This window comes from Salvelinus namaycush, chromosome 20 (genome assembly GCF_016432855.1).
Source record: "Salvelinus namaycush isolate Seneca chromosome 20, SaNama_1.0, whole genome shotgun sequence".
NCBI classification, from domain to species: domain Eukaryota; kingdom Metazoa; phylum Chordata; class Actinopteri; order Salmoniformes; family Salmonidae; genus Salvelinus; species Salvelinus namaycush.
Genome location: NC_052326.1, coordinates 1,629,830 through 1,656,314, shown reverse-complemented (window position 1 = coordinate 1,656,314; position 26,485 = coordinate 1,629,830). Strand labels below are relative to the sequence as shown.

The 26,485-nt window shown below is 40.9% G+C and overlaps 1 protein-coding gene across 3 annotated transcripts in view; it reads left to right on the top strand.

Moving 5' to 3' along the window:
• LOC120064958 (contactin-4-like) overlaps positions 1 to 26,485 on the top strand; it is a 185,370-nt gene that overhangs the window by 72,225 nt on the left and 86,660 nt on the right. For all 3 annotated transcript variants that reach the window (XM_039015568.1, XM_039015566.1, XM_039015567.1), the window contains exons 5-7: positions 2,836 to 2,931; positions 21,237 to 21,440; positions 26,254 to 26,356. In XM_039015568.1, the coding sequence (XP_038871496.1) occupies positions 2,836 to 2,931; positions 21,237 to 21,440; positions 26,254 to 26,356 (403 nt within the window). The remainder of the gene's footprint in view (positions 1 to 2,835; positions 2,932 to 21,236; positions 21,441 to 26,253; positions 26,357 to 26,485) is intronic.

The following is a 26,485-nucleotide window of genomic DNA, read 5'->3' as shown; positions in this document are numbered from 1 at the left end:
CATCATTTGAGTCAATTGGAGGTGTACTTGTGGATGTATTTCAAGGCTTACCTTCAAACTCAGTGCCTCTTTGCTTGACATCATGGGAAAACCAAAAGAAATCAGCCAAGACCTCAGAAAAAAATCTCCACAAGTCTGGTTCATCCTTGGGAGCAATTTCCAAACCACTAAAGGTACCACGTTCATCTGTACAAAAAATAGTACGCAAGTATAAACACCATGGGACCACGTAGCCATCATACTGCTCAGGAAGCAGACGCGTTCTGTCTCCTAGAGATGAACGTACTTTGGTGCGAGAAGTGCAAATCAATCCCAGAACAACAGCAAAAGACCTTGTGAAGATGCTGGAGGAAACAGGTACAAAAGTATCTAAATCCACAGTAAAACGAGTCCTATATCGACATAACCTGAAAGGCCGCTCAGCAAGGAAGAAGCCACTGCTCCAAAACCGCCATAAAAAAGCCAGACTACGGTTTGCAACTGCACATGGGGACAAAGATCGTACTTTTTGGAGAAATGTCCTCTGGTCTGATGAAACACATATAGAGCTCTTTGGCCATAATGACCATCATTATGTTTGGAGGAAAAAGGGGGAGGCTTGCAAGCCGAAGAACACCATCCCAAACGTGAAGCACGGGGATGGCAGCATCATGCTGTGGGGGTTCTTTGCTGCAGGAGGGACTGGTGCGCTTCACAAAGTAGATGGCATCATGAGGCAGGAAAATTATGTGGATATATTGAAGCAACATCTCAAGACATTAGTCGGGAAGTTCAAGCTTGGTCGCAAAGGGTCTTCCAAATGGACAATGACCACAAGCATACTTCCAAAGTTGTGGCCAAATGGCTCTAAGGACAACAAAGTCAAGGTATTGGAGTGGCCATCACAAAGCCCTGACCTCAATCCTATAGAAAATTAGTGGGCAGAACTGAAAAAGCGTGGGCGAGCAAGGATGCCTACAAACCTGACCCAGTTACACCAGCTCTGTCAGGAAGAATGGGCCAAAATTGACCCAACTTATTGTGGAAAGCTTGTGGAAGGCTACCTGAACAGTTTGACCCAAGTTAAACAATTTAAAGGCAATGCTACCAAATGCTAATTGAGTGTATGTAAACTTCTGACCCACTGGGAATGTGATGAAAGAAATAAAAGCTTAAATAAATCATTCTCTACTATTATTCTGACACATTCTTAAAATAAAGTGGTGATCCTAACTGACCTAAGACAGGAATTTTTACTAGGATTAAATGTCAGGAATTGTGAACATTTTTGTTTAAATGTATTTGGTGAAAGTGTATGTAAAAAAAAAAAAAAAAAAAATGTCAATCTGTGTTTGCTTTGCAATTATGGTGTATTGTGTGTAGATTGATGAGGGAAAAAATTACTATTTTATACATTTTAGAATAAGACTTTTAAGTAACAAAATGTGGAAAGCAGGCATTGTAAGTTGCATGGACTCACTCTGTGTGCGATAATGGTGTTTAACATGATTTTTGCATTTTTGAACTATTTTTATTAGTATTATTTTTATTGGACCATCAAAACATCCGGGCTGAAGCTAATGATGCAACTGTGTGTGACATTATTCTCATATTGAGGCTTGGGATCCCTCAGTAAACACTCAGTCACAGGGGGATTTAGCCTGAGGCAGAGCTTAAGGCTGTTTACCACCCTCAAATGTGTATACGTACAGCACAAGGCAAGGCTCACAGGGATTTCCATCATGACTATTCATCTCCAGCTAAATATACACTACATTGCCAAAAGTTTGTGGACAGCCCTTCAAATGAGTGGATTCAGATATTTCAGCCACAACTGTTGCTGATGGGTGTATGAAATCGAGCACACAGCCATGAAATCTCAATAGACAAACTTTGTCAGTAGAATGGCCTATACTGAAGAGCTCAATGACTTTCAACGTGACAGTCATAGGATGCCATCTTTCCAACAAGTCAGTTCATCAAATTTCTCTCCTGCTAGAGCTGCACGGTCAACTGTAAGTTCTGTTATTGTGAAGTGGAAACGTCTACGAGCAGCAACTGCCCAGCCACGAAGTGGTAGGCCACACAAACTCACAGAATGGGACCGCCGAGTGCTGATGCTCGTAGCGCGTAAAAATCATCTGTCCTCAGTTGCAACACTCACTACCAAGTTCCGAACTGCCTCTAGAAGCAATGTCAGCACAATAACTGTTCGTTGGGAGCTTCATGAAACACATTGGGTTTGGCGGATTCCAGGAGAACGCTACCTGCCCCAATGCATAGTGCTAACTGTAAAGTTTGGTGGAGGAGGAATAATAGTCTGGGGCTGTTTTTCATGGTTCGGGCTAGGACTCTGGGCCCCTTAGTCCCAGTGAACGGAAATCTTAACGCTACAGCATACAATGACATTATAGACGATTCTGTGCTTCCAACTTTGTGGCAACAGTTTTGGGGAAGGCCGTTTCCTGTTTCACCTGTTTGTAGGATTAAGATTTCCCTTCACTGGAACTAAGGGGCCTAGCCCGAACCATGAAAAACAGCCCCAGACCATTGTTCCTCCTCCACCAAATGAGATGTTCGAAGAGCAGGTGTACTTCTCACTACTTTCCTTTCTGACCAATGTTTACTTTTTGATAAGTTAGATGTTAGATGTGCAGCACAGTTGCAGCACACCTGAGATTGTTCAATTTGACCCAAAGTTAGTCTTTCTTTTCTTTTGATTTCTCAAATGTGTATGCTCTGTTTTCTTGCTCTGCACAAACATGTTGTTTTTGTTTGTTTTGTCTTGCACACTATCAAAGATTTGTCGGGCCACAATCCAGCAGGGAGTATTACATAATGCCTATTATTTTTCAGACATGGAAAACTTCAAGACCCACAGAAGAAGCTCCGTGTCAGTTCGCGAGGGACAGGGGGTGGTTCTGCTGTGTGGTCCCCCATCTCACTCTGGAGGTAAGAAACCAACCACAGACTCTTTATAGTGATAACTGAGCCATACTTTGTCACCTGCTTGTCAGGCTCTCTCTCTCTACTGAACACATTGAAACTTTTCTAACAGCTTAAGATATGTCCGAAGCTGAGGCATCAGAAATGGAGAGTGGAGTTTCCAGACAGACATCTCCTCTCTGCTGCTCTCGGCTCCTGGAGCTGCTTATCTTCCTCTTGCTCATGTTCCTAAGACCGTCAGCAAGTGTTAGCTCGCCAAACTGTCCTCGGGAGACAAAGGTGTTTGTGTGCCACTAGCCTATAGCTCACCAACACCCTCTTTACCGGCATCTGTGGGGAGCCAAGGCCAAGTGATCTCCAACAGATCGTTCCCGGTATCCAATAGATTGCACAAACATTATCATCCTCTGCTAACCATGGGGTGTAAAGCCATTCTCCTCTGTAGAGAGTTTAGCTTCCTCTCCCTACCAGCCTTGGAGTCCTACCTCTCTTTCATAGGAGGTACTTTGTGTTGAGATTCATTTATATTACCACCTGTCAGGCCTCCTCGCGCTTTCTGTACCTTCCATCGTCCTCTGTAGCTTAGTTGGTAGAGTATGGCCCTTGCAAACGTCAGGATAGTGGGTTTGATTCCTGGGAACATCCCTACATAAAATGTATACATGCATGACTGTAAGTGACTTTGGATTAAAGCGACTGCTAAATGGCATATAATATATTATTTTCCCATATCAGTTTGATTACTTTTATTAATTAAAAGAACAGCATGTGTTTTAACATCTTATTTATTGTGTTGACAGTGTTGCTCAATTAAAGCTAGAATCTGCAGTTGAAACAATAACAAAGCCCATCCCACGAGGCCTTTGTTTTAGTAAAAAGCTGAAGGATGGACATGGAGAAATGTAATCACTTTCAAAATCATAGACTGAGCTGATGCAAGGACTGGCCATCCATTATATCAAAATTATAGTTTTAACCATGTTTTTTGGCTATACAGTGTTTGTTTACATTTACGTTGTTTACAAACATTGGAGTAAAACAAGCTTATACAATATTTTGGGTTCTGATGGGTTATGACAGTTAAACTAAGCTCACGAGGCATTTGTAAGTTATATTCCTCAAGAATCAATGGGTATGTCATTCATTTATATAATTCATTTATAAGTCCAAAAATTGATTTTGCAACTGCAGATTCTAGCTTTAAAAGTGCTTCATATCCACTGAATGTTCAAATTACTATGGGTTGTCTTAGTTTCTTTCTCACAAGAACTGTTAATCCATCAGAACTGAGGACTATCATTTTCAGTTCTGCTGAATATTCTTACATGATGAAATAGAATCATTAATTACTTTTCAAATGAAAGTTGAATTTCTGTGTTTTTTTAACGAGGCAGGTCAGTTAAGAACGAAGTCTTATTTTCAATGACAGCCTAGGAACAGTGGGTTAACTGCCTTGTTCAGGGGCAGAACAACAGATTTGTACCTTGTCAGCTCAGGGAATTGAACTTGCAACCTTTCATTTACTAGTCCAACACTTGAACCACTAGGCTACCCTGCCACCACATTGTGAAACATACTTGCTTATATTGTATTTTCTATTTTAGCTCACACTTCTGTTCATAAATTCTTAACAAGTTAAAAGAGCAAAAGGAATTGCTTGAGTTATCACCACTTCTTAGAAACTGACAAATTCTCAGAAGAGAAGAGGATAAGTTTGTATTCCCTAGACTTGAAAAGGGTGTCTTGTTCCTTATTCAGAAGATCTCTGCATGAGAGATGAATGGTGAAGGCTAAACTTTATACACAGTTTCAACCCACAGTAATATGCTGTGGCTGATGAAGAATGAACATTGTATTGCTATTGAATATAATTATTTTATATATATATATATATATATATATATATATATATATATACATACCAGTCAAAAGTGTTAGAACACATACTCATTCAAGGGTTTTTCTTAGTTCTTACTATTTTCTACATTGTAGAATAATAGTGAAGACATCAAAACTGTGAAATAACACATATGGTAACCAAAATCATATAGTAACCAAAAAATGTATTTTATAATTTGAGATTCTTCAAATAGCCACCCACCCTTTGCCATCCTCTGCAGCAGAGGTAACTCTGGGTCTTCCATTCCTGTGGCGGTCCTCATGAGAGCCAGTTTCATCATAGCGCTTGATGGTTTTTACAATTGCACTTGAAGAAACTTTCAAAGTTCTTGACATTTTCCGCATTGACTGACCTTCATGTCTTAAAGTAATGATGGACTGTCGTTTCTCTTTGCTTATTAGAGCTGTTCTTGCCATAATATGGACTTGGTCTTTTTCCAAATAGGGCTATCTTCTGTATACCCCCCTACCCCCCTTACAACTGATTGACTCAAACGCATTAAGAAAGAAAGAAATTCCACAAATTCATTTTTAACAAGGTACACCTGTTAATTGACTACCTCATGAAGCTGGTTGAGAGAATGCCAAGAGTGTGCAAAGCTGTCATCAAGGCAAAGAGTGGCTACTTTGAAGAATCTTTTTGATTTGTTTAACACTTTTTTGGTTACTACATGATTCCATAAGTGTTATTTTATAGTTTTGATGTCTTCACTATTATTCTACAATGTAGAAAATAGTCAAAATAAAGAAAAACCCTTGAATGAGTAGGTGTGTCCAAACTTTTGACTGGTATTGTATATATATTGCATGAGGAAATTTTGTACACGTTCAATATTTCTGAATTATCTGAACTGAATGTGCAGCCGAGATGGCAAAGCTTGAGTACCAAATGTTTTCTTGTTATTTATGTATTTGAATATTTCTGAGAGAGAAACTGGTAGAAATCTAAACAATCCCTTCCAGCCAGGAAAAATGTTTTTCAGTTCTGAGTTATGTCACTTTAGCATACGGGCGGCAGCTTTGTGTGAGGAAGAGCTTATCTCCTATAGCAAACAGTTTCCTCAAAGTCTCTAAGTCTCTTCGTCCTACAGCTCTTATAGCTTCAGTAGGACGCTGTTATAGCAATGCGTTACGGTAACACATTCGAATGACGGTGCTTTTTCTCATGCTATGATTATACGCATTAACTGTTACTTTAGGCACACATCTGGAAAAATAGGGTATCCACGTATTTCTAATCATATTTGTGCTATCATTTAGGCTGTCACCTCCTTTGCCTGTTGGCACATTCTGTCTTGTTTTGGCAGATGGATCAGATGTGATTGCTCCCATATCTTTCAAGAGTGATTAAATGCAACACCTGCTTTGCCTCGCTCACTCAAACCTCTCTCACAGATGTCATAAATTCACCTACTACCCCTGCAGGGTAGTGCAGTAAGTGGAGGGATCAGTGATAAACAAGGGCTGTAGCAATTTGTAGTTTGTAGCCTGTTGGGATTGTTCCTAACGAAAGCTTGGCAGGCGCCATGGCCAATTACAATTTCAGATGTGCATATTTCATATTTTGGTGCCAATGCCGAAGCTAAAACAAAGGTGCAGAAAACTGACTGGAAAAAGTTAGTATTCAACCCTTTCCACTTACCTTCATCATAGTCCTCCATCTAGAAATAAAGGCATTGTGTCACGCCTGCTCCCGCTCTTCCTCCCCCTGGCGCTCGAGGGCACCAGGATCCCCAGCATTACGCACTCAAGCCACCACCAGTACGCACACCTGCCTTCCCCCTGTCACGCGCATCAGCGATCATTGGACTCACGTGGACTCAATTACTTGTGTCATTACCTTCCCTATATCTGCCTGTTCCCAAGCTCTGTTCCCTGCTTCGGGATTAATTGTCTCATGTCCGTGTTACCCGTGTTCCGACGCTGTCCCTGTCTTGTTTCCTTGTCTGTTCCCGAATAAATGTCTGACTCCCCGTACCTGCTTCTCCTGTCCGGCGTCGGCCCTTACACATTGTTAATAGTATCCTGATCTACCCTCATATTTTCATTGTTGATCATTTCATATATAATGTATTCAGCGGAGGGCTGGTCGCTGGCTCGAAGACCCTGTTTGGGGATGACATCTCCACTTTAGTTTGTATTTTAATAAACCCATTACTTCTTGTGTAAGAAAGGAGAGAACATTTCAAACACATCAGACATGTTAATACATATAACAAAGGCCACCTCGAGGCTGGTGACTCACTTCCGATGCATGGTACCGTGTCAGCCTGTCAATTAAGTGTTTCTCCTTGAGTTACATGTCATCCAAGTAATGAAAAGTGGAACATAATTTTAATTCTCACAATGTTGTTTCAGAAAGAATGAAGAAAGGAGATATTTCTTCTCAAAGACCAAGGTTAATTTGAAATATTTTCCCATAGAATGTTACTCTACTTCCTGTTGAAGGAATTCTATTGATGGAATGTTTCTTCATAGAAAGTAGGTTTCGATTTTTTGTTCCTACACGGTTTTCCACAGAAGTCCTTGAAGAGCAGATGAAATTCATTTCAAAGTTAGAGTCTGATAAGTCAAATGCTAAGAACATAACAAAATAGCATACCTCAGAGTGTATATCCCTGTACTGGCGCAGTCGGTCATTGTGAGTATCCTCCCGGAGTCCTTCCCACTCAGCTGATGCGTTGTTTGAACAGGAATACTTTTTACTTCAAAGTTGCATTATGTTGCTGTCTTTCTAGTATAATAATAATAGGAGATGCACAAATGGTCCTTACAGTATATTTAACAGCTGACTACATGAATTTACATCAGACTGAGTGTAGTAGCTCAGGAATAAACGAAATGGAGATTGTGGAAGGCCTCCATAGTATACAGTCAGGTCTAAAATTATTGGTACCCTTGATAAAGATAAGCCCAAAATATTGTAGCAAATAAATATTACAAATACTGAGCTATATTCTATACCAAAAATGTTTTTAAATTATATTCTTTCTATCGCTGCAAATGTGCATGGCCAAAGAGCTCTATTTCCATGTCATCCAACAAATGTAAGAACGAAAGAAAGATGCATATGCAGAAAGTAATCTCATACCTACTGTAAAATATGGTGGTGGATCATTGATGTTATGGTGCTATTTTGCTTCCACTGGTCTTGGGGCCCTTGTTAAGGGCGACGGCATCATGAACTTTACCCAGTACCAGGATGTTTGCCTCTGCCAAGAGGCTGAAACTTGGCCGCAAGTGGCTCTTCCAGACATAAGCACTGATGATGGAGATCAAGGATCTGGATGGATTCTGTATGGAGGAATGGTCTAAGAACTCATAAAACATTTTAGAAAATGGCTCAGTGCCATTGTCCTCACAAGATGAGGTGTTGAAAGGTATTGAAAAAAAAGATTACTTGTTAAATAAAATCTCTTTCACTGAGCAATTGTATTAGTATAAAATAATATAATTTTCCCATTCATTTGAGCATGCAATAGAGTTCAGTATTTGTATTATTTATTTTATAGTCTTTTTTGCTCATCTTTGTCAAGGGTGCCAATAATTCTGGACCTGACTGCATACAGTATGTACCCAAGCCATGAGTGCATACTGTAGTGACGCCTCACAAGTGTGATGTGATGGGTTGGGAAGCATTTACATCGTAAGTCACTCGTTTGACACGATGAGGGATGTCTCTCTTAGCATGTCTTCAAGATGGTGACAGCCTATGACAAGCGATGCTGACAACAATCTGCCATATTGCCACACTATATCTCATGAAGCTAGTAGCTCAATCAAATCCTGCATGTGGGTGGTGCAGTATTCATATTCATTACCCTATGTAGGTGGGCAAGGCCATGGGTTCCAGCCTTGAGTACCAGTGTATCCCCAGGGCTCCACTGGGCCTCTGCCTGAGTGGCTGTCAGGGGGCCCACAATGTATAACAGACAGCTGTCTACAAGCTCCCTGTGCAGCAGAGTGCATGCATAGTGAGCTCAAATATGCAGATTGAGCTGTATGATCTACTGGCAAGGGAGCGTGTGTGTGTGCGTGCCTGTGCGCGTGCGACTGAGTTAGAGAGGGAGCGAGAGCGAGAGAAAGAAAGAAAGAGACAGAGAGAGATTTCCTTCTATTCTATTCCTAGCTAGGGACACAGGGGTGTGAGTTCACATTGCCTTACACCTGATGGGTTAGCGGCACATATCAGCAGAATGTTTACTAAAAGGCATTTACAGGTCATCTGTGACTCCGTATTTCAGAAGGGGTTTGCTGTCAGGGTTTATGTATAATCTGATTAGTGGATGACACATTTTATAATCTCCATAAATAAACTCCTGAGTTGATAACTCAAAAATACTGTATTGAGAGACATTTTTACACTCCGGCTACTGCCAGAGGAAGAATCCACACAGAATGTAATTTGCCGAACCCATTTGCAACAGCACGCATGGCACATCTTCCTACCATATTAATAAAGACACACACACACACACACACAAGTGAGATGCATGTGTTTCCTAAGGGGATATACTGTGATAGTGTTATTGACCCGTTTCCCATATTAGTATCAAGTACAAGGTAGAGGCTTTTATACAGACATATATACACTACTAGACATGTTAAAATAATTATACTCCATTATCGTACAGAGACAGTGTTCACTCTCTTGATAAAACAACTTTGCAGGTAACTGAGTAATAATCATACTCAACCCTGTGATTTATTTTAATGTAGTTATTAATCATATAGAGAGCTAACAATTCCTGAGTTCCTGAGTTATTCAAGCAATTAACATCCCATCATGTTTAGGATCATGTATGAATATGCTGGGAGGGCCATTATTTTGACCATTATTTTGGCTACCATGGCTATGCCCCCATAGGATGACAATGCCCCCATCCACAGGACACAAGGGGCCACTGAATGGTTTGATGAGCATGAAAACGATGTAAATCATATGCCATGGCCGTCTCAGTCACCAGATCTGAATACTTTGGGAGATTCTGGAGCGGCGCATGAGACAGCGTTTTCCACCACCATCAACAGAACACCAAATGATGGAAATTCTCGTGGAAGAATGGTGTCACATCCTTCCAATAGTGTTCCAGACACCTGTAGTATCTATGTCCCAACACCCTATTAAGACACTTTATGTTGTTGTTCCGTTTATTTTGGCAGTTACCTGTACTTTAACTTGTAGTGTAATGTTTCATTTTCTTACAAGATGGTTCATTTGGTGGGGGGGGGGGGGGACATGTACCCATAGAAGGATCAGTGTACATACAGTAGGCAACTGTAGGAACACAAACATACAATCTCGAGGGAAACTTGAATGACGTTTAAGCTTCTCAGAGTATGGAATAAATAACATTGAGTTGTTGTTGTTGTCGTTATATTTGATGTGTGTGTGTTGTGAGGGGAGTGTAATTGCAGGTGCCTTTCCTGCTATGCTATCTAGTTGGCTGTGTGTAAGCACTTAGTTCCTTTCTGCTGGACACCAGCCACACGTCCTCTCCCCAGGCTCCCGTGCCCCAGTACATAAACACAAATCCCTCAATGCCAGTGGGAATTTCATTCCTCGAGGAATACACTGCATGTCAGCTGCTCTGCAAGGAGAAAATAACAATCCTGGAAAACAACACTCTGTTGTTCTGTTCTGTGCTCAACAGCAAGCTTGGGTAGCAGAGCACCAGCTTTGACTTGGCATGGAATACAGTGTTGTTGCTAACCATTACGATGACAACACTTCAGCTTTCAGTGTTGCAAGGAATTAAAGCTGCAATATGTAACTTTTTGGGCGAGCTGACCAAATTAACATAGAAATGCCTGTAATAGATCTGTCATTCCCATTAAAAGCAAGTTTAAGAAGCGGTATATCTGTTCTATGTGTGTAATTTCTATGCTTCCCATTCTTACGTTTTGCTTTTTGTTTTACTTTCTGTTTTGTACACCAGCTTCAAACAACTGAAAATACAATATTTTTGCTTATGAAAAATATATATTCACATCGGTTTAGATGGTACAATGATTCTCTACACTATACTTGCTTGTTTTGTCACAAACTGAAATTAGGCAAACTTTTAGAATTTGAGCAACCAGGAAATGGCGGAGCGATTTCTGCAAAGTGCACCTTTAAACTCAACTGCATTGTGTTGTGTTCCTTCTCATATTCAATACTTTTGGCTTTTGTATGTTAAATTCTCAACATCTTTATTCAAAGGTATAGCAATATTGCCTAAGTGAAATTGCAGCTGCTTGTTTGCTTTTAATATTGCTTGCTGTAATGGTCACACTCTTTGATAAGCTAAGAGATTGATGTAGAGTTGGCTGTCTGGCTGTGTGGTTATGGTACAATTCAATCAATAGATGGATGTTTCCTTTACTCCCAGGAAAGATTGCATTGATATACTGTCTTCTTTCTCAAATGTGCTTTGAACACAAATCCCTTTCATTTACAGTATATTGATTGACCTCAGGTGTATATGATAAAAGGATATGGTGCCGCCATTAAAAAAGTTTTTTCTGTCGTGCCTTGACCTGCAGTAATACCGGTCTGTCATGGCATATAAACCATTGTCGAGGCACCATCTGAATTCAGGTTGACGTTTATTGTCATGAATCTTGCTCTGGAGGCCAACACACTATCACAGCTTATTGTGAAATAGACACCAATTACTTATTTGAAATTCATGACAGGCACACAAAATAGTGCAACATTACACGATTTTCATCACAACGCATTTCGCATGTCTTACACAATCTTCTTCCCTCAATACGTATTTGTGTACGTTACACAAATTCCAATTTGTTTGGGTTACTAGACGTTCACGTTATATGCCCACCCATCCATCCATCCATCCTCCCTAACCAACATCCCTCCTATTGTTTCTGCCTTAAGTAACCTACTGTCTTTATCTGTGATTGAAATTCACTGTATACTGTTGGATTCGGGATAAACTCTGAACGTTGAGATATTAAATAAATGATTGATCAGAAGAATAGAATATGAGGAGTGAAAGAGACTGGGTTTTATGTTGGAAGTTAATGCTTTTCTGTAGAAAGACAGATGGCTTTGAAATGTGTTGGGTGGACGGGAGGAGATCACAGGATTGCTATAGGGGAGCGGATGGACATATGTGGATTAGGCGAAGGAGGGGTTGAGGTCAGGAGGTCAGGTCAGATCCCCTGAAGGGAGTAATAAGGGTTTATTAACCTATTACCCTCTTCCTGTGGAACCATAAGATGTAAGGATTGGAGAGGAGGAGGAGTGTCTAAAGTGGGGTATATATACTTGTAATGGTGAGAAAGTTTTAAAAGAATCTGAATACAGCTTTGTCGACCCTTTGGGAAGAATTAAACTTGGTTAAGCTTCTCTAGTGTCCGTGAGTTATTTACTCTGAAAAATAAGAACCTAACAATACAAAATTGTGTACTGCACATGAAAATATTAACTTATTCGTGTGACTGTCTCGAATTTCCAATAAGCAATTTGTTTCTATTTCAAACGAATCTGTGATACTGAATTGTGGATGCAGAATTGACTGCTAGATGGGCCAGCTGTGAAGTCAAAAATGGCTATATCATGAAAATGTATGAAAACAAACATTTGCTTTTTGGTCTTAATTTAAGGTTAAGGTTAGGCATTAGGGTTAGTTATGTGGTTAAGTTTAGGGTTAGGTTTGTATGACTTTGTGGCTGTGCCAGCAAGTGACCACTCTGCAGAGCTTCCTCCAGGGCAAGATTCCTGACAATAAATGCCGACTTGCCATCTGAATCAGTGTTCTCAAACAGGTTAAGTGAGACACAATATTAATCATGTGTTCTGTAACTCAACGTCTTAAAGGGCTCTTCGCAATTCTTGTGCTGTTTATGTTATTGGAGTGCATTGCTTTCACTTATTGCTTTTCAGTGTGGCCCGTAAAGTGTTCCATTCAATTTTGTGGTGTACAGTAGCAACCTAGAAGTGGGTGAGGCAGGAACACATTGGACTCCTTATGTCTCCAATCTACCTATTGAACATTAATACATGTGCCCCCTGATTTGGCCGGTTTATTTGCAGTAGAGTATTGGAAAAGCTTTGATTAATTGTAAGCTCTCTATGTGATTAATAACTACATTAAAATGAATCACAGGGTGTGTGTATTGCTTTGCAAGAATATTAGTCAGATCTAAATCTGTCTCCGCTATGCTCCTTATCTACTGTTGTCACCATGTCTAGATCTACATGAACTTTGCTCGTACACTCAGGCCCGTCTAGTCCAGGACATGACGAGATGGGCAGCCAATGACCAGACTGATCTTATCGACCCACACCTTCCGATTACTAACGTATTTGCAAATCAGTGATCCTATCATTTCAAATATATATGTGATATTTTGCAGAATTGGTATGCTTTTATGTCAAATACTTTTTTTAAAGTGATTTTTACCTCAGAAGCATTGTAAGGCATGTCACATTTAATTTTATTATCATGTGGTATGGAGTAAAGAGGTCATTAAAATGAACATGTTATTGCCAGTTTTGTGAAGTTATGACAATGATATTTTGACATAGGCTGTTCTTTTTTTCCGAAGGCCAATGTCCGCATGCAGAGCCTACCTGCTCCTCCTAGTCAGCAGAAGAGAGACAGGCAGGGAGATGGGGCTGGGTGCAGATCAGGGATGACACAGACTGCCAGGCCAGATACAAGCGCAGACAGAGCAAGGAGCTGCCTCCCCTCCGCTGATGCACTTCCTATTTTGACAGGCCAATGTTCTAGCATTGGGAACGTGCTGGGAATGTGTGGTCATTATAACAGAATACACCCAGATTTGAAGTAGACACAGTCGTGTGCACATGCTATTATTAACATGGTCGAAATCGTCTTTTAACGATGAGGTAATAATACTCTCTGTTTTCTGAATGTGTTGCTAGCGTTTCCAGAAATCTACCGTGGAGAGTCATATAGCTATCTTGGGCTCCTTATATTCACCTCGGGTCAGAGAAGCTAGAGAGGCTAAAAGGCTGTCACTTACGCTCTCTCAGAGCACACTACATTAGTGTGCTGCCTGTGTGACTTAGCCTTGGTCTTTGTATTACTCAATTACTGTTTTTAGTCCTGGACCTAATGCGTCTGACCTCCATTTTATAATGGAGAGAGAACTTTTAGGGGCACTCCAGACTGAAATCACTTGTGCACATCCACTTAGAATAGGGTTGCTTTTATTGTGTATCCTCTGTTCTTTTTGCCCCAAGACCCCGGGATTTGAGAACATGGAGCATGTGCACTCTGTCAAGTCATGTAAAGGAACAGAATGTGGGGAGGATGAGGATTCTCGGAGCCTGGAGCAAACTTGGGAGCACTGCACTTTCAAACACAATTGGAATGGCATTACTTTCAGGGGGTGTTTTTCACAGAGGCTGTGGGATGGAATTCTATGTTTTCAGCAGAGAGGAGAGGCAGTATTTTGGAGGAGGCCCTAGTTATATTAACAGTGTGCCCTGATTGTACAAAATTTAGGGTGAAGCTGTTATTTTGTGCGCAATTTTGCCTTATTTTGATGCTCACCAGACTATTGGACCTGCTAGGACCTCGTCTCAGTGAAACTAAAGTAAGATTTCAGAGAAACAAAGAAATTTGTTTTGTGACCCCTCTATGGGTTTGTCCAACAGCTCCACACATGTCACGGTACATTACTTCTTCCTTACGTCTAGGGACTATATTAAACTTTGAACACGACTATTAGATACCTTTTGTTTTAAGTTTGTTTATCGCCAGGATGCTGCTGCCTGTGTTTGTAGCACAGCAATAATAAATGCATAGTGTTGTCAGAGTAAACTTTACATGTATATTAATAGCAGACAATCAGACATCTGTGTCATTATTAATATTCATTGAAAGCATGACACTGATAATGCATGATGAAGATACAAATACAACCCACCCCCCCCACTCAGAATGAACACGCCAATATTAACGCTGATGTAACTCATAACTCAGAAGGATCTAACCAACTGATATGCCCTTATTATAAACCTTAACAACCGCATTGTATTGATAGATGGGTTGTTTTGTCTGTTGATGCAGGCCTATGCTGCACATGTTGTTCCCCCTTGTCATAATTATTCCCCATGTTCAGATGAATATTTATTGTTTTTATAGCAAGCTGACTCTGCAGGGGGATCCCAGAGGGCTCTGCCACTGGGTTAAGTGTAGGAGGAACTGAGGCTAGGAGGCCTGCTGTCCTGCAGCGTGTAGATATTAATCACGTTGGTTACTTTGAACAAAGCCAAGAGGCTGGTAGGGCTTTAATTGTTGTCTCAGAACACTGACACTATTAGACATGTAAAGGAATGCTTGTGTAAGCATTTCCAATCATTTGTCATTAAAGTCTATTTATATTCTGTCATGCCCATTGAAGGGAATAATTACACTGTTGGACTAGTGCTTTGATGATAAATAAACAATATTATTTGTATTTCTGTCATGGGGATTTTTTTGTGTTTTTGGGAAAAATGTAGAGATGCACAATTATGTCATAAAATATTTTCCATGGTGATTGGATGTGCTATTGTGTTTGGTAAAGTTTGCTTGGGCTAATGGAGTGAGTCAATACATTGACTAACTCATTTGACCAAATATGTTATACAATATGTAAGACAAAGCCTTTAAATCTTACTTTCAGTCATACAGTATGGTATTTTCTCTGAGTGTGACAGAAATACAGTGTATGCTGAATCTGTAGTGGAAACCTAGGAGACAGCGGTGTCATCTTAAATTATGGCAGATTTACCTTTGGAGAATGTCTTAGTGTCTCCGTCTTCCTACATCATTTCAACATTTTCACAAATCATTTACGATATACTTGCTGGTTTCTCTGTTTTTGTGGATCTCCTTATTTCATGGTGACTTCTCCGAAGCATTGTGCCACCCTAGCAATCTAGACACACACCGTACTATATTTTGTCAGCATCTGACAAGCCTCTTGGGGGATTCCTCAAAGTGGAAACTCCTCTCTACTCAAATGTAGCATCTTTTAGCAAAGGCATCAAGGAGTTTGCCCACACTTTACAGATTGCCTTATCTGTCTAGCATTCATAATCTCATCACATGCCAAAAATAAGCAGAAATTGTTCATTGTATGAAAGGAATTTTCTACAATACTTGGAGTTTATTGTTAGTTTTTTCACTTTCTGTTGGTAAAAACACCTTTGGCATCTGTGCTTGTCGTTTTGTCTGTTGAACGTAAACATGGTAAAGCAATCAGTCAGTTTGCGTGGGTGTGGTGGTTGTCAGGTCGGTCTTATTCATATTAGTAAAGCTTAATGGTGAAACCGCCACGTCCGTTTGCGATATTACAACAACAAAGAAGTTACTGTAAACAACAAACACTGTTTGTTTTCCCTCGGACATCATTGCACATGCAATAGAACAGCAACATATGTGCTGCTATTCTTTTCACCACGTTGGGTAACGCTCCTCACCTCCACTTCTCCAACAGTCGGGATCTCAACGTACTGTTCAGAGTTAGAATAGTAGAGTACACAAGGTGCAATTTCGAAATGTGGTTGTGCATCATCAGTTTTTCCTTGTTATGTCAGTCACTGACAGTCACTCAATTACCGACCGGGCGCCAGCCGATTGATTTTGTTAGTCACTCTCACTCAGATATCATATTAAAAACTGCAAACATTTCTCTCCACCCTATGGCAAAATGTGTAGAATTGTAGGAAATGAACTCTCTCTGCTAAAATGTTTTGCTCGCAAGGTTGGTTGTCGGTACACAGACCCATGAGCCACTGCGGCCCCCCATTTTGAGTTCAGTTTTGTGGCCCCCACCCCCATCAAAGTTGCCCATCCCTGGTTTATATTATGGCAGAATTCTTGATGCTTTAAGAAAGTAAATATTGATTTCAGCCCCCATCTGAATGTATTTTCTAAATGCTAAGTCTGATGTTTAAATACTAAGTTTAATTTGAAGTCAAACGCCCTCTGTTACATTATGCAAATGCATTATCCTCTACTTTACCTACAATAACCAATTACTATTTTTGATAATATTTTTCAGGCATGTTTCCTAATCTTGTTTAACACTGAAGTATCATTACATTTTCTTGCTCTGACATTATTTACCCATACTGTAGTCACCATGTATCATATGAGTAGTAAACTTAAGGCACTGAGGAGCATGAATTGAAATAATCAGCTTTTTTATTTTACTGGACTGATGGTACCTGCATCTGATGGTCATGGTGCTTTCAAGACAACTGGGAACTCCCCCCCCCCCAACAAATGTTGGGGGTCAAATCATGATGTCAGTGATCTTCAGGTTGGAAAGTCAGAGCTCTAGAAAGATGCCTGAGTTTCCGACTTGGAATTCTGAGTTGGATGACCGTTCAAAACGATTTTTCCCAGTCAGAGCTCCTTTTTTTTCTTTCTCAGTTGTCTTTAACGTACTGAAGTCGGAAGTCGGAGATTTCCGAATTCCCTGTAGTTTTGAACACAGCGTTAGTCTCAGTGGAGGGAGGGAGACAGCAGCAGAGGGTCCACCTCTCACAGTCCCTTGTCTCTTCTTCCTTTCCTCCAGTGAGACTGACCAGAGATGAGACAACGTCTTCCATCAGATGGCGAAACTGAGTCGCACCGCATCTGCCTCATGCACAAATTCATGTTGTTCCTATGACCAGAGAAAGTGAAATATTCCTTGATATTAAAATAGACACAATGAGTGGCTAATAATGATGAAAACACAGGGCTATCGATACACTTATTCATTGCAGTTGCCGCGCGAGTGGAAGTACAGAGAAGCGTGTTTTATTTTTTGTAATAGTGTTGAATAAAAACAGTGTTGACAGTGCTGAATAAAAACAGTGTTGACAGTGATGAATAGAAACAGTGTTGACAGTGCTGAATAGAACCAGTGTTGACAGTGATGAATAAAAACAGTGTGGACACTGCTGAATAAAAACAGTGTTGACAGTGCTGAATAGAACCAGTGTTGACAGTGATGAATAGAAACAGTGTTGACAGTGATGAATAGAAACAGTGTTGACAGTGCTGAATAGAACCAGTGTTGACAGTGCTGAATAGAACCAGTGTTGACAGTGATGAATAGAAACAGTGTTGACAGTGCTGAATAGAACCAGTGTTGACAGTGCTGAATAGAAACAGTGTTGACAGTGCTGAATAGAAACAGTGTTGACAGTGCTGAATAGAACCAGTGTTGACAGTGCTGAATAGAAACAGTGTTGACAGTGATGAATAAAAACAGTGTGGACACTGCTGAATAGAACCAGTGTTGACAGTGCTGAATAGAAACAGTGTTGACAGTGCTGAATAGAAACAGTGTTGACAGTGATGAATAAAAACAGTGTGGACACTGCTGAATAAAAACAGCGTTGACAGTGCTGAATAGAAACAGTGTTGACAGTGCTGAATAGAAACAGTGTTGCCAGTGCTGAATAGAAACAGTGTTGACAGTGCTGAATAGAAACAGTGTTGACAGTGCTGAATAGAAACAGTGTTGACAGTGATGAATAAAAACAGTGTGGACACTGCTGAATAGAAACAGCGTTGACAGTGATGAATAGAAACAGTGTTGACAGTGCTGAATAGAAACAGTGTTGACAGTGATGAATAAAAACAGTGTGGACACTGCTGAATAAAAACAGTGTGGACACTGCTGAATAAAAACAGCGTTGACACTGCTGAATAGAAACAGTGTTGACAGTGATGAATAGAAACAGTGTTGACAGTGCTGAATAGAAACAGTGTTGACAGTGCTGAATAGAAACAGTGTTGTCAGTGCTGAATAAAAACAGCGTTGACAGTGATGAATAAAAACAGTGTGGACACTGCTGAATAGAAACAGTGTTGACAGTGCTGAATAAAAACAGTGTGGACACTGCTGAATAAAAACAGCGTTGACACTGCTGAATAGAAACAGTGTTGACAGTACTGAATAGAAACAGTGTTGACAGTGCTGAATAGAAACAGTGTTGACAGTGCTGAATAGAACCAGTGTTGACAGTGATGAATTAAAACAGTGTGGACACTGCTGAATAAAAACAGCGTTGACAGTGCTGAATAGAAACAGTGTTGACACTGCTGAATAAAAACAGCGTTGACACTGCTGAATAGAAACAGTGTTGACAGTGATGAATAGAAACAGTGTTGACAGTGCTGAATAGAAACAGTGTTGACAGTGCTGAATAGAACCAGTGTTGACAGTGTGAATAAAAACAGTGTGGACACTGCTGAATAAAAACAGTGTTGACAGTGCTGAATAGAAACAGTGTTGACAGTGATAAATAGAAACAGTGTGGACACTGCTGAATAGAAACAGTGTTGACAGTGATGAATAAAAACAGTGTGGACACTGCTGAATAGAAACAGCGTTGACAGTGCTGAATAAAAACGATAACATGAACTCACTCATAAAAACAGCAGCTCTTTTCTGTCTATTCTTGGAACCTCTGTAAGTACGGTGATTTGAGCTATCCAATTGGCCTGCGCAGTAGGGGCCCTCGATTTAGCCATGGATCTCCCAGTCTCTTCAGACAAATGAAATGGTTCAAAATGGGAGCACTTTGCTTACCCGGTGCGTAGGGCTTCTGAATCGAGTGCACCTACCACTAACAGCGCAACACGAATAAAAAACTAAAAGGAGCGCAGACCTTTATCGTTGGCTTTTCTACAGAAATGTTGGACCAACGTTAGACCAATGGTCTATACACTCAGGACTAAACACACTTTTGAAGAGGCTGATTGGCCTGCTCTGATTCATGCTGTAGCCTATACCTGCTCCTAACTGTGAGTGAGCTGCATCATGGATCGAATCCTGCTTTGATAAATGACCAGACAGTTAGAAAGGGTAAGGGAGGTATCCTCCAAGACCGTTTTGTTTAATTACCAGCCAGCTAACAAGTGAATGGGTTTGATTTGGCTCAGCAGGGAAAAGGTACATGCGTGCCTGTCAATTAGAAGGCCTGGAAAACTCATTGATGAGAATGTCAGAACATTCATAAATAATAATTTCTTCAAAGGAGAACTCAGCAACAGAAAACTAGCATTGAGAGCAGTGCATTGATAAGCACACCAGCTGAGATCAAACTGTTACAAATCATGATGTCTTACACTGGCCCTGGTTCTCATGTTCCTTGTAGTAGGTTGAAACCTAGAAGTATGGTTTCGCTGTAGGGTACTGCAGGATCACAGCTAATTTGACATATCTTTTAAATCACATGATGATGATGATGATGATGATGATGATGAAACAACATTCAAAATCCTGCTGGGAACAGTGAGCTTGGATTAACACAAAGTAGTGAGCATGGATTAACACAAAGCAGTGATCTTGGATTAACACAAAGCAGTGAGCTTGGATTAACACAAAGCAGTGAGCTTGGATTAACACAAAGCAGTGAGCTTGGATTAACACAAAGCATTACAAAATATACAGAACTAAGAATGTGGAGTATTTCAGTTGTCTCAGTCACGTACAAATAAAAAAATTAAAAATAAAGTTTTGTTCTCCTCTGTGAATCCTTTTGGCCTGAGGAGCCCAAGTCTCTGAGCACAGAAAGTAATTGACTCTGCAGACAAATAGCAAAATAAAATGTCTTTCTCAAAGGTCAGTCTTCAGAACGTGTGTTTTGTTCTTTTTGAAAGAAGCATGCCACAAAGACGACTAGAGAGATTACCCACTTGACAGTTACCAGCCAACAGGAAGCTCGTTATCCTGAGAATCATAGAAGATCTGAGATCCTGGCTTGCTCTGTGATCCTACAAATGTCCTGTATACTGTATGTTGTACTGTTATTTTTACCATTGTGGTAATGAGTTATTTTAAAGCTTACTTAACGTAAAATGTACCTTGTATTTTTGGTCACGTTACTGTCCAACTGTGTGCTATAAAAACAAAACCCAACTAACTAGGCTGTCAGGTCAGTCAGTCTTAATATAGTTATTTACAAATTGCATGGTGATTGTCAGAGCCTTTGATAAGGCCAGGTGAGTTGGTTTTCTCTGTGAAATTAAACATTCTCAGCTCATCTTGAAGCCTTGTATTAACTACAAAGTGTCCTCAGATTTTTGTCAAAATTAAATGTTTGTTTACAGAAGAAACCTTGCCACACAAACAACATTCATTTTGAAATGTGTCCAGATAATTACAGTACCTCGTAACTCCTCACACTTGGAACATCATTAATTTTCACCCTAGTGTGTAGCTCTCTGGTGATTGAACCACACCACCACCCACCTGCTACACCATCAAATCAACTTCAGTCTGACAAACCTGGACAAATCTGGACAAATCTGGTATTTTCTGTATTCTCACGTGATATTATTTTAATAAGAAGGAGAGTCAGCTTGACCCTCTAACCCCTGTGTAGTTTTAGTTTTAATTTGATCTCACACTGGTTTTTTTTTATCCTTTTTCCACAGATCTGACGTTCTCCTGGATTTTTAATGAGTACCCCTCGTTTGTGAAGCAGGACACGCGTCGCTTTATCTCCCAGGAGACTGGGAATCTATACATCGCTAAAGTGGAGCCTTCTGATGTGGGCAACTACACCTGTGTGGTGACCAACACTGTCACCAAGACCAGGGTCCAAGGCCCGCCCACTCCTCTGGTGCTGCGCAGTGATGGTGAGATCCAGTTCTACAGCAACTACTACAACCCTATCAAACAGTATAGTTCTATTTCACGTGTTCCTTTTCTGGCCCTTGTGCGATTTAATGTGATCAATACCATCACATTTGAATATCAATACACAACAGGCGTACCTTACCTTGAAATTCTTACTCACAAGCCCTTAACCAACAATGCAGTTCAAGAAACAGAGTTCAGAAAATATTTACTAAAGGAACTAAAGTAAAAAATCAACTAAAAAGTAACACAATAAAATAACAATACAGGGGCTATATACAGGGGGTACCGGTACCCGAGAAAATGTGCAGGGCTACAGTTTAGTGGAGGTAATTTGTACATGTAGGTAGTGGTAAAGTGACTATTCATAGATAATAAACAGAGAGTAGCAGCAGTGTAAAATCAAAGGGGGGGGGGGGGGGGGGGGGGGGTCAATGTAAATAGTCCGAGTGGGCATTTGATTAATTGTTCAGCAGTCTTATGGCTTGGGGGTAGAAGCTGTTAAGGAGCCTTTTGGACCTAGACTTGGTGCTCCTGTACTGCTTGCCATGCAATAGTAGAGAGAACAGTCTATGACTTGGGTGACTGAAGTCTTTGACAATTTTTGGGGACTTCTCTTCTCTGACACCGCCTAGTATATAGGTCCTGGATGGCAGGAAGCTTGGCCCCAGTGATGTACTGGGCCGTACGCACTACCCTCTGTAGCACCTCAAGTTCGGACGCTGAGCAGTTGCCATACCAGGCGGTGATGCAACCGATCAGGATGCTCTCGATGGTGCAGCTGTATAACTTTTTGAGGATCTGGGGATCCATGCAAAATCTTTTCAGTCTCCTGAGAGGGAAAAGGTGTTGTCGTGCCCTCTTCACTACTGTCTTGGTGTGTTTGGACCATTCTAGTTTGTTGGTGATGTGGACACCAAGGAACTTGAAACTCTCGATCCGCTACACTACAGCCCTGTCGATGTTAATGGGGGCATGTTCGGCCCTCCTTTTCCTATAGTCCACGATCATCTCCTTGTCTTGCTCACGTTGAGCGAGAGGTTTGTTGTCCCGGCACCACACTGCCAGGTCACTGACCTCATCCCTATAAGCTGTCACATTGTTGTAGGTGATCAGTCCTACCACTGTTGTGTTGTCAGCAAACTTAATGATGGTGTTGGAGTTGTGCTTGGCCACGCAGTCGTGGGTGAACAGGGAGTACAGGAGGGGACTAAGCACGCACACCTGAGGATCCCCGGTGTTGAGGATCAGCGTGGTGGATGTGTTGTTGTCTACCCTTACCACGTGAGGGCGGCCCATCAGGAAGTCCATGATCCAGTTGCAGAGGGAGGTATTTAGTCCCAGGGTCCTTAGCTTAGTGATGAGCTTTGTGGGCACTATGGTGTTGATTGCTGAGCTGAGACAAACAAATTGTAATTTAATTGATTAACTGGTGTTTGTTCATAGGTTTCTAACTGAGGCCTAAACAGTTGGAGTGAAAGATCTGCTCAAGGCCATTGAAAAAGAAGAAAAAAATAACAAACTAAAAGTGGGACAGTGATTTTAAAGGTCCAATGCAGTCGTTTTTATCTCAATATCAAATCATTTCTGAATAATTAAGTACATTTTCTGTGATTGTTTTCAATTAAATTGGTAAAAGGAAAGTAGCAAAGAACAATTTCTCAAGCAAACATTTTGCTAGGTCTGTCTAGGAGTGGTCTGAGTGGGGAGAGGAAAACTGTCAATTAGCTGTTATTGGCAGAGTTTGAGATTCTCTTTCTTATTAGTCTATTAACTAATTTACCACATAGTGATGTCACCATGGAAGCCCAAAACTCCATCCCACCAAAACAAGCTGAAACTTCAGGTGCTCTTTTCAAACAGCTCTTACACTAAAAAGGCATTATCATCATTTTCACAATTTCACAGTATTATTCCAATGTCATAGTGTGGAAATATAGACACCCAGAGGCCAGTTTATTAGGTACACCCATCTAGTCCCGAGTCAGATCTCACTTTGCCTCCAGAACAGCCTGAATTCTTTGGGGCATGGAAATGTTGCTCAATTAATATCAGGAGACTTAACGTGTGCCAGAAAAACATTCCCCACAACATTACACCACCACCACCAGCCTGTACTATTGACACCAGGCGGGATGGGGCCATGGACTCATGCTGCTTACGCCAAATCCTGATTCTGCCGCAGTATGATGCAACAGGAACTGGGATTCGTCGGACCAGGCTATGTTTTTCCACTCCTTTGTCCAGTTGGTGATCGCGTGCCCACTGGAGCCGCTTCTTACTGTTTTTAGCTGATAGGAGTGGAACCTGGTGTGGTCTTCTGCTGCAATAACCCATCCAGGACAAGGACCGATGAGATGCCGTTCTGCAAACCACAGTTGTACTGCTTCGTTATTTGCCTGTTTGTGGCCCGCCTGTTAGCTTGCACGGTTCCAGACATTCTCCTTCGACCTCATCAATGAGCCGTTTTCGCTCAAAGGACTACCGCTGACTGGATGTTATTGTTTGTCGCACCATTCTCTGTAAACCCTAAACACTGTTGTACGTGAAAAGCCCAGGAAGCCGGCCATTTCTGAGAAACTGGAACCGCCACACCTGGCACCGACTATCATACCACGCCAAAAGTCGCTTAGGTCACTCGTTTTGCCCGTTCTAACGTTCAATTTAACAGTAACTGAATGCCTGAATCCCGGTCAGCCTGCTTTATATAGCAAGCCATGGCCACATGACTCACTGTCTATATGAACTAACCATTTTTGTGAACGGGGTGGTGTACCGAATAAACTGTCCACTGAGTGTATACAACACAGGTAAATCACGTTTTTTTTTTACTGCACTGTGCCTTTAAGGAATACAAATTAATTCCAAAGGTTAATTAGCTGTTTCTTTAAGATAGCCCACTAGCCAATGGTTTTGGTGCTTCAGGCTGGCCTTATCAAAGGCTCTCCAATGGAAAGGTCATTTGTCTGAGAGTGATCTAATTGTTGGCTTTCTTGTCCCAGGAATAATTATTTCTCTAACTGATGTTTAACACCATGCAGGGATAAAATTCTGATATGTATGATCTATTCATGGTAGAGTATTGTCGTTTTTAATACTCCTGACATTTCATCTACTGATTGTGAACCATATCTAGCAAATATGTCAGGCGCAAGTACAGCAAACTATAGTACCTTATGCTAGCATGAAAACCACTACCAACTACTAATTCATCCCTCTTAGATATGAACATGAGTAAACGAAGCCTCCCTGTTGAATATGGTCTTTAAGACAACTACATTTGGTTGAATCAAGGGAAACATTTACTGTATGTGTAGTCAGTCTACATATCATTAAATATTGCCACGGGTAGTATAGCAGAATTACAGTACATTACACTGAATGTATCTAAGCAGTCAGGTGGGAATTGTTGAGATACAACACTCTGCAGAAGCAGCAGCAGCATTTGACGGTTATGTTTGCACGACAGTGGATCTCTGATAGTCTGGAATCACTACTTCTAGTGCATGCTATTTTGTAGGATGCCGCATGAGAAGGTATCATTGTTTTTATTTCATTTCTAACTTGTTGTTTTTATCAATGCACCAGACCTGCTGGTGTGACAATGAGATGCCAATAATGAACCCTCCAGAGTCACACAGGTCACATTAGCCTGTGTCCCCTCCTATGAGAACTGGTTAAACACGATGGTGTTCTCAGTTTCTCTCTACGAGACATGCTTCCTTTTGATTGATTTTTTTGACTATCTGTTTTTCCATGCATGAATCTGCTTTTCAATGCATTTCTATGGGCTAATAGCAGGATGGCTAAATTCAATGTTTCAGATAAAATGATGATGCTCATAGGCACCCGAGTGATGGCGCAAATGGAGCAGCTGCATCCCCACTTTCAAAATAGGTTGCAATTTTCAATGATTATCAATGTTTGAGCTAGTCTGTATTAAAATAGACATGTCACATTTCTATATTTTACTAGACAAGTCAGTTAAGAACAAATTCTTATTTACAATGACAGCCTACCCCTAACCACAGTGGGCCAATTATGGGACTCCCAATCACAGCTGGTTGTGATAAAGCCTGGAATTGAACCAGGGTCTGCAGTGACGCCTCTACCACTGAGATGCAGTGCCTTAGACCGCTGCGCCACTCAGGACCCCAGGAATGTAAGGAATATCATTTTCTTGAATAGAAAGCGACAGGCTGAACAATTGAATAGGTAAACTATTCTACTATTGGGTCGTCTGATTCTGCTGTTGCTTACTTGTGTTGTTGGCTGTGGAAAATTAAATATGGACAACACATGTTTCATTATAGAATAAAACATTAGCATAACCAAAGGTACCGGGTCTCAGCTCCGCCTGGCTCTCATTTGGATCATAGGTGGCGGGTCTCGGACCCAGCAGGACCCAGCCCAGCTGAATCCCTGGGTATGAGACCATTAGAGCCTCGTCCAGCGGTCTCATTTACCATGGCTGATAGGCCCTTGGCTACCTGCCAGTATTATAAAATGGAGATACGGATGAGAATGAGCTTTCACGGTCAGTCAGGGAACCATCCAGATAACACTTGCCTCGCAATATCAAGAGCTCATTTGGGCTGAGAAACCTTTGGAAATGTGATAAAGGATTGTAGATAAAGAATACCAGCAGCAATGAGAAAACCTGTTAGTGGTGTTCCAAAATAACCACTTCTCAGACGTATGATAGTAATCGCTTATAGGACATATGTAGGAAACGACATATCAGCAGTTTCCATGTTGTTTTAGTTTTTTTTTTTAGCCTTCCTGTAATTGGTTGTGAATTTCTCTCCTCAGGTATAATGGGTGAATACGAGCCAAAGATCGAAGTTCAGTTTCCAGAGATTGTCCATGTAGCCAAAGGATCAACAGTGAAAGTGGAGTGTTTTGCATTAGGAAAGTAAGTACGCTTTGGGCTTTGATTAAACAGGCACACAAATACATGAAAAGCAGAAGGTTATTAACAAACAGCATGAGAGTTTTCATGTTTCACTGCATGCCTCCAACCCTCCTCTGATTGAGGCCGGGC